This window comes from Thalassophryne amazonica, chromosome 11, assembly GCF_902500255.1.
Source record: "Thalassophryne amazonica chromosome 11, fThaAma1.1, whole genome shotgun sequence".
Lineage (NCBI taxonomy): Eukaryota > Metazoa > Chordata > Actinopteri > Batrachoidiformes > Batrachoididae > Thalassophryne > Thalassophryne amazonica.
Window position 1 is genome coordinate 84,572,127 of NC_047113.1, and position 17,783 is coordinate 84,589,909.

The 17,783-nt window shown below is 41.5% G+C and overlaps 1 protein-coding gene across 4 annotated transcripts in view; it reads left to right on the forward strand.

Moving 5' to 3' along the window:
• The window catches only part of glra1 (glycine receptor, alpha 1), a 338,979-nt gene that overhangs the window by 222,685 nt on the left and 98,511 nt on the right, over positions 1-17,783 (forward strand). For all 4 annotated transcript variants that reach the window (XM_034182305.1, XM_034182307.1, XM_034182308.1 and 1 more), the window contains one exon: positions 15,839-16,062. In XM_034182305.1, the coding sequence (XP_034038196.1) occupies positions 15,839-16,062 (224 nt within the window). The remainder of the gene's footprint in view (positions 1-15,838; positions 16,063-17,783) is intronic.

Consider the following 17,783-nt stretch of genomic DNA (forward strand, 5'->3'; position numbering starts at 1 on the left):
GTGCGCTGAATGGACAGGAGGTGTGGCTGGCTGCCAACAGCAGCGGCTCTTGAGAACTCTGGTCCTGGATGTCACAGCTGCAGAACATGTTCCGTGTTTTGATGGACACATGCGTGTGTGTGCTTGCTGTCCTCACGTGGAAAGACATAAAAACATATATTGCTTTTGCGATGGGCTGGAGAGCGCGCACATTGTTAGGCTGTCCCAACTGAAATGGACTGTCAGTTCATGTGGACATGCAGCAGGCAATCTGAATGTCACGTCTGTCTGACAAGACACGCATGTCCTGTGAGCGGTGCGCCGCAGGACTATGTGACAAGCCAACACTGCAACAAATATGCCACTTTCAATTACATATCAGCAGAAATACGCTGTAACAAACGTTTGGTCAGTTATCACTGCGCTTTTTTCTGTTTATTTATTTTTTTTATATACATTTATGTCCTTGTTGATTTCAGGCATTTTTCTGTTTTTACAGGGTAGCGATGGTAGCACAGTGGTAAAGTTTTTGTAAATTGCAGGTTCGAATCCCGTGGGTGGCATGTATTTTTTTTTCACAGCAGCTGCGCAATGTTTTTACACATGCTTCAGCTGCTCAATTTCAATTTATTTCATTTACATAGCACCAAATCACAACAAAGCTGCCGCAAAGTGCTTCACACAAGTAAGGTCTAACCTTACCAACCTCTCACACTGTGTTCCCACTGTGACGGTTTCATGCACGCTTGTGCACGAACCGTCTCAATGGGATCATTCACGCCTTCCTGTTGGCTCGATGTTTTCGTGGTTCGGTCATACAAGCTGTTCCGCCGTGATTCGCCCTGATTTGTACTTATTTGTACTATGTGTGAAGGGGCACTAAAGGAAAAACTGTGCCCTAGTGAGCTAAGAGGAAGCGTTATCTGGATCATCTCCTGCTCCTTCATCAAAGTCCACTTCATACTTTATGAGTTATCTTGCACACAAAGAGGATGAATCACATCACCTTTGCTCCTCCTCCAGGCTTGTACAGATTGAAATATTAAACTTCAAATGTCCTTACCCTGCACCTTTCATTCATTCATTCATTCATTCATTCATTTTCTGACACTTGTCTGGGTCTGGATCTGGATCATGGTGGTAGCAGACTAAGCAGCCCCTCCCACACTTCCCTATCCTTTCATCCCACACTTCCCTGTCCTCTAACTCTCTGAAGGATTCTGAGGCATCTGGGAGCCATCCTGGAGATATAATACCTCCAATGTGTCCTAGGTCTTCCCCGGCATGTCTCCTCCCAGTTGAACATTCCAGGAGGTATCCTCGCCACATTTATGGCATGTGCATGCTGGTTTCACCAACTGAAACCAGTGTCATTGATAATGAAATGGAATCATATAATGCAACAAGCAAAGACCTTACAAGGTGTGACATCCAAATTTCCTGAACCTTAAAAGGTATATCAACATTGGTCAAATGTCTACAGGTCAGGTTTGGAGCATGCACTGGTGCTGCAGGTCACTGACATCCACCACACAATGGAAGCACCTTGGGTCCTGGATGTCAACCACCTAGCCAGACAGCGGATTCATCTCCCCTTCTCGAAAGTAACCATCAGCCAGGTGAAACATGGGCATCCCTTTGCCCTTTTCCAGTTGCTGGATTTCTCAATACTGAGGTGTGTAGTCTCTGTAATTACCCACTGGTTTGACACAAAGTCATTCTAGTGGTAGCCAAGGATCCTCTGAGACCTGGTACCAAAGACATCCAGTTGGAGCACCTTGGGGCAACTGTTTGTTGTGATTTGGCGCTATATAAGAAAAAAGTTGATTGATTGATTGATTGTGGCCAGAGGTCACTGGTATGGGTCCAAGGCTCACAATCACACAGTAAGTCATGAAGAACCAAAAACCTGCAAATTTGGACATTCATTCTGCAAAGATACAACATCACTGATTATTTCTCACCTACAACTGACCTCATGACTCCATAAGATATCCAAAGCATCCCTCTGTCTCAAGTGCTGAGGGCCCAGAGACACGAACACATGGCTTCTTAAGTTCAGCACTTTCACCACACAGAGATACACTTCTGATGATCGAGTCCAGGAAGCTAATAAAAGCCTGGATCTTAGTCTTAATCCAGGACAGTCAGAAAATTCCTCACTTTGCTTCTCAAGTGCTATAACCAGGGTACTGATTGACTGAAAAGTCAAGATCAGACAACTTTCAGCAGAGTTCCATGAATTGAAAAAAGGTTTTATTTAAAAAAATGTTATGCAGATGAAAAAAAAATGGACCCCAAAATGCAGACAACCTAAGTGCAATCAGTGATTTTTTATTTTTTTTTTTTTTTACCAAACAAAAAGAGTCAAAATCCAAAAACTAGAGATCTGTCCAAAAAGTACAAACTGCATCACAGACAAGGGTGGAACAGATGGAGATGCTGGGAGTAGCTGGTACAGGAGATGCATTAGAACTAGCAAGAAGTCGATGAATGAGCCGGTCTTTTAAACTGCACTGGAGTAGATGTTTGATTACAGGTACTAGAGACCAGCAAGTGAGCCACACCCAGTCAAAGACTCACAAGACAAACACAAAAAGAAAAATGTAAAATCCTCACAGAAAATCCATCACCTGAACTGGGAGGTCCTGGATGAGTTAGTATGGAGTTAGCATGAGTTCGTAGGTCCTTAACTCCCTAAAGAAGTTAAGGACAGTGACTGTCTATCTCTGATGTCTGATAATGCCCATTAATAAGAGCAAAGCAACGGGCAGTGGAGCGAAGCTTGCTCATGGTACAGGGAGTCCCAAACAGGAAGTGCCAAATTTTGAGTCCACAGTGAAACAGGAAATGTCAAATGTCAAACACTTCCTGGATTAACACTTCCTGGAATGACAGCAGTGGAATCTCACAGGAATTTGCTTGCAAGTTCAGACTGAAACAGGAAGTGCCAAATTTTGAGCCCACAGTGAAACAGGGAATGTCAAATGTTGAACACTTCCTGGATTGACAAGACAGGAGATCTCGTGGGATCTCACGGGAATTCAGTGGGAGGTTGAGACTGAAACAGGAAATGTCAAATGAGCCAATCTGTTGGCTCATTGGCACTAAACCATTTACTGCTGAATGATGCACAAAACACTGAATGTTGCACACTGATGCACTATTATGTACATAGGCCATTACACAAGTATATTTTATATTTCCCCTGTTATAATGTATATTTCCATTTTAGTACATTGCTCTGTTGTATTCTATTGTTCTTACCAGCATGCTTATTTTACATTATTTCTTTTTTCTTCCACTTATATTTAGATATTTATACTTAGTCATTTATATATATATATTTGGGTATCCAGTGTGAGCAGCAAAGTAAGAATTTCATTGTACAGGGAAACGTGTTTCTTTACTGTGCATATGACAATTAAAGCTTTGAATCTTGAATCTCTTGAAATGTGTTTAACTTTAGAAATGTTTTTTTTTTATAATTACCCCCTGGCTTTGATCTGGGGTTTTTTGTGTTTATTCCTCTGTAGATGCTGCATTGGTTGCTAAGGCGCAAGAAATGTGCCTGCCATCTTTGGAGGCTTGATTTTATAATCTTATTTTCTTTTTTAATGTTTCTAACATAATATGTGTGAAACACCAAGTGTTCCAATACTTTTGGAGGGCACTGTATCCTAAGCTCATGATGAGTGCACAATGAGTGTGGTATTATTACTGTTTTTGTTAAGAATGTTTAATTTTCACTGTTGCTGCACTTTGTGTGAAATCATAGTCATATCATATATCATTGCAATATGATAATTTGGCCATATTGTAGGCCAGGGGTGGCCAAGTTCGGTCTTCGAGAGCCACATTCCTGACACTCAGTTGTCTCCCTGCTCCAACACACCTGAATCCAATGAAAGTCTTGTTAGCAGACTTTTAATGAGCCTTTCATTGGATTCAGGTGTGTTGGAGCAGGGAGACAACTGTCTGCACCACAGACTAAAACAGTTAAATGTGGTCTATTAAACATTAGGTCTCTCTCTTCTAAGTCCCTGTTGGTAAATGATATAATAATTGATCAACATATTGATTTATTCTGCCTAACAGAAACCTGGTTACAGCAGGATGAATATGTTAGTTTAAATGAGTCAACACCCCCGAGTCACACTAACTGTCAGAATGCTCGTAGCACTGGCCGAGGCGGAGGATTAGCAGCAATCTTCCATTCCAGTTTATTAATTAATCAAAAACCCAGACAGAGCTTTAATTCATTTGAAAGCTTGACTCTTAGTCTTGTCCATCCAAATTGGAAGTCCCAAAAACCAGTTTTATTTGTTATTATCTATCGTCCACCTGGTCGTTACTGTGAGTTTCTCTGTGAATTTTCAGACCTTTTGTCTGACTTAGTGCTTAGCTCAGATAAGATAATTATAGTGGGCGATTTTAACATCCACACAGATGCTGAGAATGACAGCCTCAACACTGCATTTAATCTATTATTAGACTCTATTGGCTTTGCTCAAAAAGTAAATGAGTCCACCCACCACTTTAATCATATCTTAGATCTTGTTCTGACTTATGGTATGGAAATAGAAGACTTAACAGTATTCCCTGAAAACTCCCTTCTGTCTGATCATTTCTTAATAACATTTACATTTACTCTGATGGACTACCCAGCAGTGGGGAATAAGTTTCATTACACTAGAAGTCTTTCAGAAAGCGCTGTAACTATGTTTAAGGATATGATTCCTTCTTTATGTTCTCTAATGCCATATACCAACACAGTGCAGAGTAACTACCTAAACTCTGTAAGTGAGATAGAGTATCTCGTCAATAGTTTTACATCCTCATTGAAGACAACTTTGGATGCTGTAGCTCCTCTTAAAAGAGAGCTTTAAATCAGAAGTGCCTGACTCCGTGGTATAACTCACAAACTCGTAGCTTAAAGCAGATAACCCGTAAGTTGGAGAGGAAATGGCGTCTCACTAATTTAGAAGATCTTCACTTAGCCTGGAAAAAGAGTCTGTTGCTCTATAAAAAAGCCCTCCGTAAAGCTAGGACATCTTTCTACTCATCACTAATTGAAGAAAATAAGAACAACCCCAGGTTTCTTTTCAGCACTGTAGCCAGGCTGACAAAGAGTCAGAGCTCTATTGAGCTGAGTATTCCATTAACTTTAACTAGTAATGACTTCATGACTTTCTTTGCTAACAAAATTTTAACTATTAGAGAAAAAATTACTCATAACCATCCCAAAGACGTATCATTATCTTTGGCTGCTTTCAGTGATGCCGGTATTTGGTTAGACTCTTTCTCTCCGATTGTTCTGTCTGAGTTATTTTCATTAGTTACTTCATCCAAACCATCAACATGTTTATTAGACCTCATTCCTACCAGGCTGCTCAAGGAAGCCCTGCCATTATTTAATGCTTCGATCTTAAATATGATCAATCTATCTTTGTTAGTTGGCTTTGTACCACAGGCTTTTAAGGTGGCAGTAATTAAAAAGCCATCACTTGACCCAGCTATCTTAGCTAATTATAGGTCAATCTCCAACCTTCCTTTTCTCTCAAAAATTCTTGAAAGGGTAGTTGTAAAACAGCTAACTGATCATCTGCAGAGGAATGGTCTATTTGAAGAGTTTCAGTCATGTTTTAGAATTCATTATAGTACAGAAACAGCATTAGTGAAGGTTACAAATGTGTTGGGAAAGTGTCGGTACACGGACCCACAACAGGGGGCGCAAATGAACGGACAATGGAGGAAGTCAAATACAACACTTTACTGTTGTGAAAGGGCACAACAAACACAACAGATTCAACAATAGACAAAAGGTCAAATCACAAAAGGTGTCGTGTGGGCAGGCTCGAAGATAGAAGACGTCTGTCCAAAGTAGAACCGGAACCACACGATTTCCTCCGCCACCAGACCCCGGGAATACTGGAGCCGCCAAGTCCCGAACTCCCAGGTGGCCACTGCCTCCGCGTGTCGGACCTGGTACTGCTGACGAGGAACAAAAAAACAATTAACTGTGGGCGCGTATGCACCCAGCAATTCACACGGCAGGAAAACCAACTCCACCTCTTGTTGGAAAAAGAGTCTGTTATACGATACACAAAAAGTCACAAAAGGTTACTGTCGAAAAAATCTCACAGCCAGCTGAGAACGTTACCTTCCTGGTAAAGCGATATCTCGGCAAAGAGGTGGAGATGACGTCTTACTGATATACTGATGCTGATCAGATGAGTGGTGACAGCTGTCATAGGTGATGAGTGTCAGCTGTCACCCCGGCTACTCCTGTTAGGCGGCAGCGCCCTCTGGTGCCTGGAGCCCGCACTCCAGGCAGGGTGCCCTCTGGTGGTGGTGGGCCAGCAGTACCTCCTCTTCAGTGGCCCACACAACAAAATGATCTTCTTATGGCCTCGGACAGTGGACTCATCTCTGTGCTTGTTCTGTTAGACCTCAGTGCTGCTTTTGATACTGTTGACCATAAAATTTTATTACAGAGATTAGAGCATGCCATAGATATTAAAGGCACTGCGCTGCGGTGGTTTGAATCATATTTGTCTAATAGATTACAATTTGTTCATGTAAATGGGGAATCTTCTTCACAGACTAAAGTTAATTATGGAGTTCCACAAGGTTCTGTGCTAGGACCAATTTTATTCACTTTATACATGCTTCCCTTAGGTAGTATTATTAGACGATATTGCTTAATTTTCATTGTTACGCAGATGATACCCAGCTTTATCTATCCATGAAGCCAGAGGACACACACCAATTAGCTAAACTGCAGGATGTCTTACAGACATAAAGACATGGATGACCTCTAATTTCCTGCTTTTAAACTCAGATAAAACTGAAGTTATTGTACTTGGCCCCACAAATCTTAGAAACATGGTGTCTAACCAGATCCTTACTCTGGATGGCATTACCCTGACCTCTAGTAATACTGTGAGAAATCTTTGAGTCATTTTTGATCAGGATATGTCATTCAAAGCGCATATTAAACAAATATGTAGGACTGCTTTTTTGCATTTACGCAATATCTCTAAAATCAGAAAGGTCTTGTCTCAGAGTGATGCTGAAAAACTAATTCATGCATTTATTTCCTCTAGGCTGGACTATTGTAATTCATTGTTATCAGGTTGTCCTAAAAGTTCCCTAAAAAAGCCTTCAGTTAATTCAAAATGCTGCAGCTAGAGTACTGACGGGGACTAGAAGGAGAGAGCATATCTCACCCATATTGGCCTCTCTTCATTGGCTTCCTGTTAATTCTAGAATAGAATTTAAAATTCTTATTCTTACTTATAAGGTTTTGAATAATCAGGTCCCATCTTATCTTAGGGACCTCGTAGTACCATATCACCCCAATAGAGCGCTTCGCTCTCAGACTGCAGGCTTACTTGTAGTTCCTAGGGTTTGTAAGAGTAGAATGGGAGGCAGAGCCTTCAGCTTTCAGGCTCCTCTCCTGTGGAACCAGCTCCCAATTCAGATCAGGGAGACAGACACCCTCTCTACTTTTAAGATTAGGCTTAAAACTTTCCTTTTTGCTAAAGCTTATAGTTAGGGCTGGATCAGGTGACCCTGAACCATCCCTTAGTTATGCTGCTATAGACTTAGACTGCTGGGGGGTTCCCATGATGCACTGTTTCTTTCTCTTTTTGCTCTGTATGCACCACTCTGCATTTAATCATTAGTGATCGATCTCTGCTCCCCTCCACAGCATGTCTTTTTCCTGGTTCTCTCCCTTAGCCCCAACCAGTTCCAGCAGAAGACTGCCCCTCCCTGAGCCTGGTTCTGCTGGAGGTTTCTTCCTGTTAAAAGGGAGTTTTTCCTTCCCACTGTAGCCAAGTGCTTGCTCACAGCGGGTCGTTTTGACCGTTGGGGTTTTACATAATTATTGTATGGCCTTGCCTTAAATGTCGAACACTTCCTGGTTTGACAATAAACAAGATCTTGTGGGATTTCACGGGAATTCAGTGGGAGGTTGAGACTGAAACAGGAAGTGCTAAATATTGAGTGCACAGTGAAACAGGAAATGTCAAATGTTGAACACTTCCTGGCATGGGTGTAGCTCACTGATCTGTATATAACACTGGATACCTCATTGGCCCACACACTCTGTACAAATCACTGAAGAAAACTGGCGGCCATCTTACCACTCTCAAGTTATGTGGACTGCACATAGACAGCTTATTAGAACGTCAACAATTTAGAGTAATAACTGAGATGATTCTCTCATTTCCTTCTTTTTGTTCCCGAGTTAATGCAGACTTCATCCATCCTAATCTATGTCTGCCATGATTAGCTATTTGATTTATTTCCTTTCTGTCTTTTAGTACTTTGACACATTCTCCCCTTGTATTCTCAGTGACTCATATCTCACTGGAACAAATACTCCATTCAAACAATTATGATTCTTTAATCAAAGTTTATACAAGTTTTGTGTAATCATCAGCAAGCTTATCAACAGATAGATAGATAGATAGATAGATAGATAGATAGATAGATAGATAGATAGATAGATAGATAGATAGATAGATAGATAGATAGATAGATAGATAGATAGATAGATAGATAGATAGATAGATAGATAGATAGATAGATAGATAGATAGATAGATAGATAGATAGACAGACAGACAGACAGACAGACAGACAGACAGACAGACAGACCATATCATGAACAAATGTGAACAAGAACAAAAGTGGACGGATAACAAAAGTCATGATGGACAATACAGCAGTCGTGGATTTTTTACTAGTTGCACTTACAGAATAAAACACCACTTAACTAGTTCCAGGAGAGTTGGTTTTCCCTTGCAGTGACAATATTTATTACACATAGCTCTATGAGCATCAGCTCTGATATTAGGAATAAAGCTTGTAGTAACAACACCTAAAGCTCCTAAACTATGCGCAAGTAGAAATAGATCTAATAAATGTCTTAAAATAGTTCATCCAACACAAAACTCAACATGTGGCTACACACAAGCCAATTATTATTATTATTATTATTATGTATGCCTATGTGCTGGAATAAGGATAGAACTCTTCAAATTATTGCTCATTACTTTCCATTTCAATCATACTCACAAGTGAAATGTTCGTCCACAGTCTTTGAACTGGCGATTTCGCAGCAAAATCACAAATAAAGTTGCGTGCGCCTGGTTAAAAATCGGTAGAAAAGACCGTTCAGGAGTGGCACATGGTGGTGGTAAGATGGCGGCCGATTTAATTGAAAAATATTGGCCAATGAGTTATCCAGTGTTATATACAAATCAGTGGTGTAGCTGGGTTCCATGATTCACATGTCAGAGCACCACACGTCTGGTTGAAAAGCGCCATTTTGAAATCGGTGACACATATTAACTACTAGGGCCGTCCTGTGCAGTACAACCCCAATTCCAATGAAGCTGGGACGTTGTGTAAAATGTAAATAAAAACAGAATACAATGATATGTGAATTCTCTTAAACCTATATTCAATTGAATACACCACAAAGACAAGATTTTTAATGTTCAAACTGATAAACAAATATTTGCTCATTTTGAAATTGATGCCTGCAACACATTTCAAAAAGATGGGACAGTGGTATGTTTACCACTGTGTTACATCACCTTTCCTTCTAACAACACTCAATAAATGTTTGGGAACTGAGGACACTAATTGTTGAAGCTTTGTAGGTGGAATTCTTTCCCATTCTTGCTTGATGTACGACTTCAGTTGTTCAACAGTCTGGGGTCTCTGTTGTCGTATTTTGCGCTTCATAATGCGCCACACATTTTCAATGGGTGACAGGTCTGGACTGCAGGCAGGCCAGTCTAGTACCCGCACTCTTACTGAGACTTTTGGGGATGCTCCTTTTATACCCAATCATGAGTGTCCTCAGTTCCCAAACACTTATTGAGTGTTGTTAGAAGGAAAGGTGATGTAACACAGTGGTAAACATACCACTGTCCCAGTTTGTTTGAAATGTGTTGCAGGCATCCATTTCAAAATGAGCAAATATTTGCACAAAAACCGTAAAGTGTCAGTTTGAATATTAAATATCTTGTCTTTGTGGTGTATTCAATTGAATATAGGTTGAGCATTTGCAAATCACTGTATTCTGTTTTTATTTACATTTTACACAACGTCCCAAATTCATTGTAATTGCGGTTGTAGTTGGTGTTGTGTTCATACATACATGTAATCCACATGTACGAGGGCTGTCCATAAAGTATAGGTCCTTTTTATTTTTTTCAAAAACTATATGGATTTCATTCATATATTTTTACGTCAGACATGCTTGAACCCTCGTGCGCATGCGTGAGTTTTTCCACGCCTGTCGGTGACATCATTCGCCTGTGAGCACTCCTTGTGGGAGGAGTCATCCAGCCCCTCGTCGGAATTCCTTTGTCTGAGAAGTTGCTGAGAGACTGGCGCTTTGTTTGATCAAAATTTTTTCTAAACCTGTGAGACACATCGAAGTGGACACGGTTCGAAAAATTAAGCTGGTTTTCAGTGAAAATTTTAACGGCTGATGAGAGATTTTGAGGTGATACTGTCGCTTTAAGGACTTCCCACGGTGCGAGACGTCGTGCAGCGCTCCCAGGCGCCGTCGTCAGCCTGTTTCAAGCTGAAAACCTCCACATTCAGGCTCTATTGATCCAGGACGTCGTGAGAGAACAGAGAAGTTTCAGAAGAAGTCGGTTTCAGCATTTTATCCAGATATTCCACTGTTAAAGAAGATTTTTTTAATGAAAGACGTGCGGGCAGATTGCAGCGTCGGATTGCAGCCGCCGCGACGCTCCGCCACAGGAAAAACACCTCTGTTGGAAGCCTTAAGGACAAGTTGGAACATGTCCAGCTGTTAAACAATTTCTCATATACTCACTCCACTGAAAGCCATCAAAAGTTGCCTGGATTTTACAAATGGTTATCAACACGGAGGTGTTTTTCCTGTGCCGCCGCTCCGCGCCGGCTGCGTCCCGACGAGCGGACCCGTCCGCACGTCTTTCATTAAAAAAATCTCCTTTAACAGTGGAATATCCGGATAAAATGCTGAAACCGACTTCTTCTGAAACTTCTCTGTTCTCTCACGACGTCCTGGATCAATAGAGCCTGAAATGTGGAGGTTTTCAGCTTGAAACAGGCTGACGTCGGCGCCTGGGAGCGCTGCACGACGTCCCACTGCGTGGGAAGTCCTTAAAGCGACAGTATCACCTCAAAATCTCTCATCAGCCATTAAAATTTTCACCGAAAACCAGCTTAATTTTTCAAACCGTGTCCACTTCGATGTGTCTCAAAGGTTTATAAAACATTTTGATCAAACAAAGCGCCAGTCTCTCAGCAACTTCTCAGACAAAGGAATTCCGACGAGGGGCTGGACGACTCCTCCCACAAGGAGTGCTCACAGGCGAATGACGTCACCGACAGGCGTGGAAAAACTCACGCATGTGCACGAGGGTTCAAGCATGTCTGACGTAAAAACATATGAATGAAATCCATATAGTTTTTGAAAAAAATAAAAAGGACCTATACTTTATGGACAGACCTCGTATTCTTTCAAAGTAATCCTACCCAACCTTGTATATATTTGATTCATCACTCTGTGTTTTGGTAAGTTTAGTGCGCCTGTCCGTGTTTGCATTTCTTTTGTTCAAACTATCAGAAGAGCACATTTTGCAGCTCCACTTTGTCATTTTTATTATTACGTTTTGAAACACGGTCATGGGTTTTGATAAAAATGTTGCATAACACACCATTCACAAATCAAATTTGTCGGTGCTTCTGGAACAGCCAAACTGCAGATTTATTGGGCTCATCTCCACAGCTGAAGGAGAAATGTGCTGTTGAATTGATTTGACATCTCGCAGTGTTGCTTATTCTGGGCCTCAAAGTTTTTATTTTTTTTTTAAGGATTCTGTGCAGAGTCGTCTCAGCAGATGTGCTACCATAATGTGTAACCTCCTCCTCTTCTACCTGAGTTGCATCCGGGGAGCCTTCAGCATGTTATGACAGGTGTGGAATGAAAATACAGCGGCCGATGTTGTTTTTGCTGGAGGAGGAAGAGGAGGAGGAGGAGGAAGACTGTGGTCTCTCATGTGTGGTTTACTGCCTGAGTTTAATACATGCTGAAATGAGTGTGGTATTGTAAGTACAGCATTTCTTCTCCTAATGGTTTCACAGCAGCAAGGTGGATGTAATTTCGGGGGTGGGGGGAGGTGGGGGGAGGTAGCACTCAACAGTTCTGCAGCATCCTGTTGGGATATTAAACCCTGTGATAAACCTGCACCTGCTGACGAACTTTTTACTGCACATACAGTGTCCTCAGGAGGAAACGTCAGGATACAGAGGCCACTCACCGTCAAACTCAACTCACTCCTGTTTGAAATAATTTCATCTTCCTGGTCATTTGCACTCTGAAATTATTTTGTCCTCGTTCGGTTGAACAATTTCTCCCGTCTCTTGTCTGTGCGCTGAATGTGAAACCATCTGCCGCCATAAAGAGCTCACAAAGCTTTCATGGACTGACAGATGTCCACAATCGGAGCGATTCTTAATGAAAAAAATTGCCTTCACTTGTCAAATATAAAGAATATTTCATTAACATGCAGCACTGTGCTGAAAATGAAAGAAGAAATTGAGTTGTTGGACAGAGTCCCCCCCCCCCCCCCCCCCCCCCCACCTCAAGTTAATCTGAAATTATGAAGGACTGTATCCACTGCAGAGTTTACATGCAAAATATGATATTTACTGTCTACACGGGTCAGATACGTGTATTCAACCTTCTCGTCATATGAGAGAAAACTCATATGTGCAGGTTCTGACTTGGGCCTTAAGCCAACCAAGAAACCAAAATGCAAAAATTCAACAGCCATTTTCCTGCATGCTAAGGCAATCTGGGAGATTAAATACTTGTGCAATTGTTATTTTAAACACTGGAAAAGTTCTAATTCTGTATACAGCAGCCTTCCTCACTCAGCTCTTGGTTATGCAAGACCTTAGTCAGTGGCTCTCCCACTGACACTCCCAAACTTTTATGGTGCACTGAGTGTTGGAGACCTTTGCAACGGTCAATAGTCTCATCTTCCATGATGTGGAAGTCCTACATGTCACCGGCCAGGGATTACGGTAACATCACCATGCTACGAAAATGCTTTTGTTTTTATTCCACCTAGGTCTGAACTTTTTCCAGATCTGCTCTAAATCCAACACATTCGTAAAAAATATTCTCACTATAAACAAGCAACAGTGACCTATAGTGGCCATCCTGACCCTGCAGTTAGCAACAAGACTTCACAAGGAAAACCAATCAGCCTGTTTGTGTTTGTTTTACTTTACACCTTATAAAATGCCAACATGGTCCAAAATAGCGGGTTCACTGGTCCTCACTAGAATTCATCAGAACCCAGAATTTCTAAAGTGAATATGTGGTAGTTTTCGGAGTTACTTTAGAAATTTTGCAGACACATTGAGTGATGGCTCCATTGAGCTAACGTATGCTAATCACAGGGATAATGACTGACATTTTCAAAAAGGTCCATGTCCTATTTTCTCATTAAAGGTGCTATGAGTGGAATTTTAAACATTAATATGACAGCCAACAATTATTTTCTATGTAAATAAATAGTGGTTTATTGGCATCCTGTGCAGAGAATAAAGCAGCACTCCCTCTGTGCTCTGAGCTTTTCTCTTCCCTGTTTACACTCTCAGTCTGACCAAGTGTGCACATTTAGTGCATGAGGGTCCTGCCCTATGAAACCATTGCTTGTCCCCCATTCATTAAAGGATGGCATTACTCACTACTCTCCTCATCGCTGATCTTTTTCACGACGGCAGTCATCAGTGACTTTCCATAACATAACATTATCAGACTGGATTCCACATACATGTGAGGTATTTTTTACAACATAGAGAGCTGTTAGACCTGTTTAAAGGTTGCAACAGCTGATCATTGTGCTCAGTGTGGAAGGATTGGGCAGGGTTGAGGAGAAGTGGCCAAGGAAGGAGGCTTTACTTATGTCATGAGGTCTGACACAAGTGTGACATCTAGTGGCAGAAAAAAAAACACTCATCATGCCTTTAAGTAATAAGAATGTTCAAAAATGTCCCCTGTCACATTGTTAAAGAATGGTGGATGGGGCAGGGAACAGGCTTCACCCCCATGGTCCATATTCACATGAAGATCAGATGTACAGTTTTTGCTAATGAAATTTGAACATATTTGAACATATGATCATACTGTGAAGCATGCATGAGGCTGAAGCATACATGAGGACATGTTTTATTGCTCCAATAGCAGTGGTGTGAAGGCGGTTTTTGAAAACGTGCTGAAGATCTGATGTTTGGTTGATGTTGCATACTGTAACTAACTGTCTCCGGTGACTCCTTCATGGCGGGTTCCGGTTGACTTTTGACCTTTTCCAGGCCATGACAAACTGCAGACAGGACCGGATTCATGACTCTCTTCCTCTTGGTGCCATTTGAAGTTATTTATCATCTTCTCACACAGAAGAAAAATCAACTCATTCGTGAAATCATAAAGGTCGAGCTCATTTGTTCCATGTGAGGAATTCGATGAAAAAAACATAATAAATGACAGAGCGGTGGTGCAGCTGACTGCCATGTGACTGTCATCCCACGCACATCTGCAGCAATGTGGCTGATTGCTCCTTTAAATGCCAGCCACCGGTGCTGCTCAAACCTGCCTTTAACCCCCTCCCACACACACCCACACACACACACACACACACACACACACACACATCTTTCTGCTCCACCATACACTTTAATCATGGCTGCAGCCTGCTGGCAGTCTGATATATTCTGAGAATAATTATCAACAAGAGGGATGGTTGGACAAACTCAACCCACCACTTCCTAATGGTGACACATGGAATGGAGAATGGATGCTGCTGTGCAGTGTAAGGAGTGGTCCTCCGTTAGAGAAACTGCTTATGTTGTGGTTCCTCCTAAGTGGACAAGTCTGATATTGAACTTCACTGTGGTGGAGAGTGAAAAGATCATGAACAGTGTTGTCCATCTTGCGTATTTTTAGAATTTAAAAATCTGCATGTTAAGTAACTGCACATGCTGTGGTGTGCATGTGCTACACTGAGTTTCTGTCCATTGCTAAGATCCTCCTCAGGGAAGCGCTGTATTTTTTTTATTTTTTGCATTTTTTTTTATCTTTTCAGTAGTTTTGGGAGTAAAGGTGTGAAGCATGTGGCTCCAAAGAGCCATTTTTATAAGGATCAAACACTTTGCATTCAGCTTTTCATTAAACTTTATTCACAGGTCACCTTTGTTGTAGAGCAGGTACAGTAGCTCAGTGGGATAAGGAGTATGGCTCAATATGTAGACCTGGGTTTGACTCCTACTAATGCTACCTGTCTGTCTCCTTGCTCAAAACACTTCATCTGCATTGTCCTGGTCCACACAGCTGTAATTGTGTGCCAGCTCGGCCTGGGGACATGACCTGTGATGGACCAGAGTTCCATCCAGCACACTGGGCCTCAAAGAGTATATAAGACTTTAAGACTTACTTTGATCACAGGAAGCACCAACTACAAAAAGTAACTCATAAATAAATAAATAAATATAAGACTGGGACATGTTTCTGTATTCATTTGCTGCTTTATATCTCCATGTTGTTGAGATTTTATTTTATGTAATTCTTTGAGTTAGATTAGTTTTTATCCATGCTTTTATTTTTCAGTCTTTGTCCCCACTTTCTTCTCTCCCTCTTTTTATTCTTCTTTTGTGTCGTATTTGTGGTCGGTTTGGTTTTGTGTCCTGTCAGTTTTCTGTTCCTTCATTGGGATGTCCTTGAGTCTAATGTCCTTGAGTCTAATGTCTCCATCTCTGTATTCTCACAGGACTACCGAGTGAACATCTTCCTGAGACAGCAGTGGAACGACCCTCGACTGGCCTACAGTGAGTATCCAGATGACTCGCTGGACCTCGACCCTTCTATGTTGGACTCCATCTGGAAACCCGACTTGTTTTTTGCCAATGAGAAGGGGGCCAACTTCCATGAAGTCACGACTGACAATAAGCTGCTACGTATTTCCAAAAATGGAAATGTGCTCTACAGCATAAGGTGAGTCCGCAGAAGATGAAAATGCTGTGAAAAAGTAATTGCCTCCTTGAGCTTTTACATGTTTTAAATTTTTTTCAGACCTAAAAAACCAAAACAAAAATTCAGGCATGTTATATTAAAATTGAAAAGTGAAAAGTACATCTCTACATCATGAATTAAAAGAAATAAAAATCTAAAAGCCAAAATGATGGTGTGAACAAGTAAGTGCCCACTTTAGTATAACACACACAAACCATCACTTTTACATCCAGTCTTCTTCAGACAAGTCAGGGGATGGATACATGAACATTTCCAAGTCTTGGTCTTTATTTACATCAATTATGAAGAAAGTGGGCATAGAAGTACAAACAGTGTGGTGCCCTATGGTAAATCTGTGTGGAGATCTCAAAAACTGAGTGATTGTATAAGAAGGAGACAAGTGAGGAAAGTCACCATCACACCCAGACAACCCTGAGCAAGTTATAGGTTTCTGTGGCTGTGACTGGAGAAATTACACATAGTGCAAAAGTTTAGTGCAACCTCACAGTATTAGAGTGTGTGTGCAGAGACTGCACAGTGTTAGACTGCAGAGTGGTTTTTAGGGTATTTTGTTGTTGTTGTTTTGTGTCTCTGTTGAATCACAAAGACGTGAGCTGAGCTGAAGTGACGAGTGGATGCCATCGGGTGGGCTTTCATTGGAAGCCGCAGGAAGCTGTTGTTTTGACACGTCATATACCGGTGCCATTTGTCGCCCCGAGGTGAAATACAACAAAAGCTTTGCAAGTTAGAAGCTTGAAGGATTTACTGAAACATAAAAATGGATTTTCCTGTTTTGACGCCTTCATCCTCTCATATTCCGGACGCATAGTTGGAGGTTCTTATTTCCGCCAGAGATGCACCACCTCTTCTTTTTTTTTTTTAATCTCCAAGACATCTCGTTCCAGGCTTTTAGAGTTATAGCCGCCTTCAACTGACAAACCTTTTAGCCTGCTGGTGCCGCCGGCGCCTCCTCGCTTTATTGCCTCGACTCAGGCCGAATGAAAAAACGCCGCCACAGTGGTGGTAATCTACTCAGCCTGTTAGTATTCCAGCTGAGAATCCGATCTGTTATCAGGCTCAGTTTTCACCTCTGCATCCAGCAGTGGTGGTGAGATTGCTCCTTTATAGGAGGACGAGCCGGGCACTGCCTGTCTGCCGCGTTCATTTTGTTAACGTGAGATCATCGGAAGTGTCCTCCCGTTAATCAGTGTGATCTCAAGGCCACCAGGCGGTTTGAGATATTAAAGCATTCCAGGGGTGGGAGCAGAAAGTGGATGTTGTCATTGTGGTTTATGATGTGTTTGATGTTTATCAGGTGCCTTGGAGGAGAATTTGTGACTGCCAATCACATTTCCTCGCAGATTAAAGTGAACTTTTTGAGATTGTGGTTGCAGATTTATGAGCTTTTAAAAATGTTGCTGACCTCAGTCCGTCGGACAGTGAACCAGCATTCTGTCGGTCAGTCACTCCCATCCATGGGTTGGTCCCATCTGTCCGTCTGATGATCTGTCTGTCTGTGTTTGTTGAGGTCATCATATTTTGTGAGGGTACTGGCACCCCATTCTTTTTTCTTTTTCTTTTTTTTTTGATGGATTAATTTTCCTTTGTTAAGATCTCACTTGTACATCTTCTGTGGAAATGATGTGACTGAAATTCAGTATGGCATGAAATTTTATATATATATATATATATATATATATATA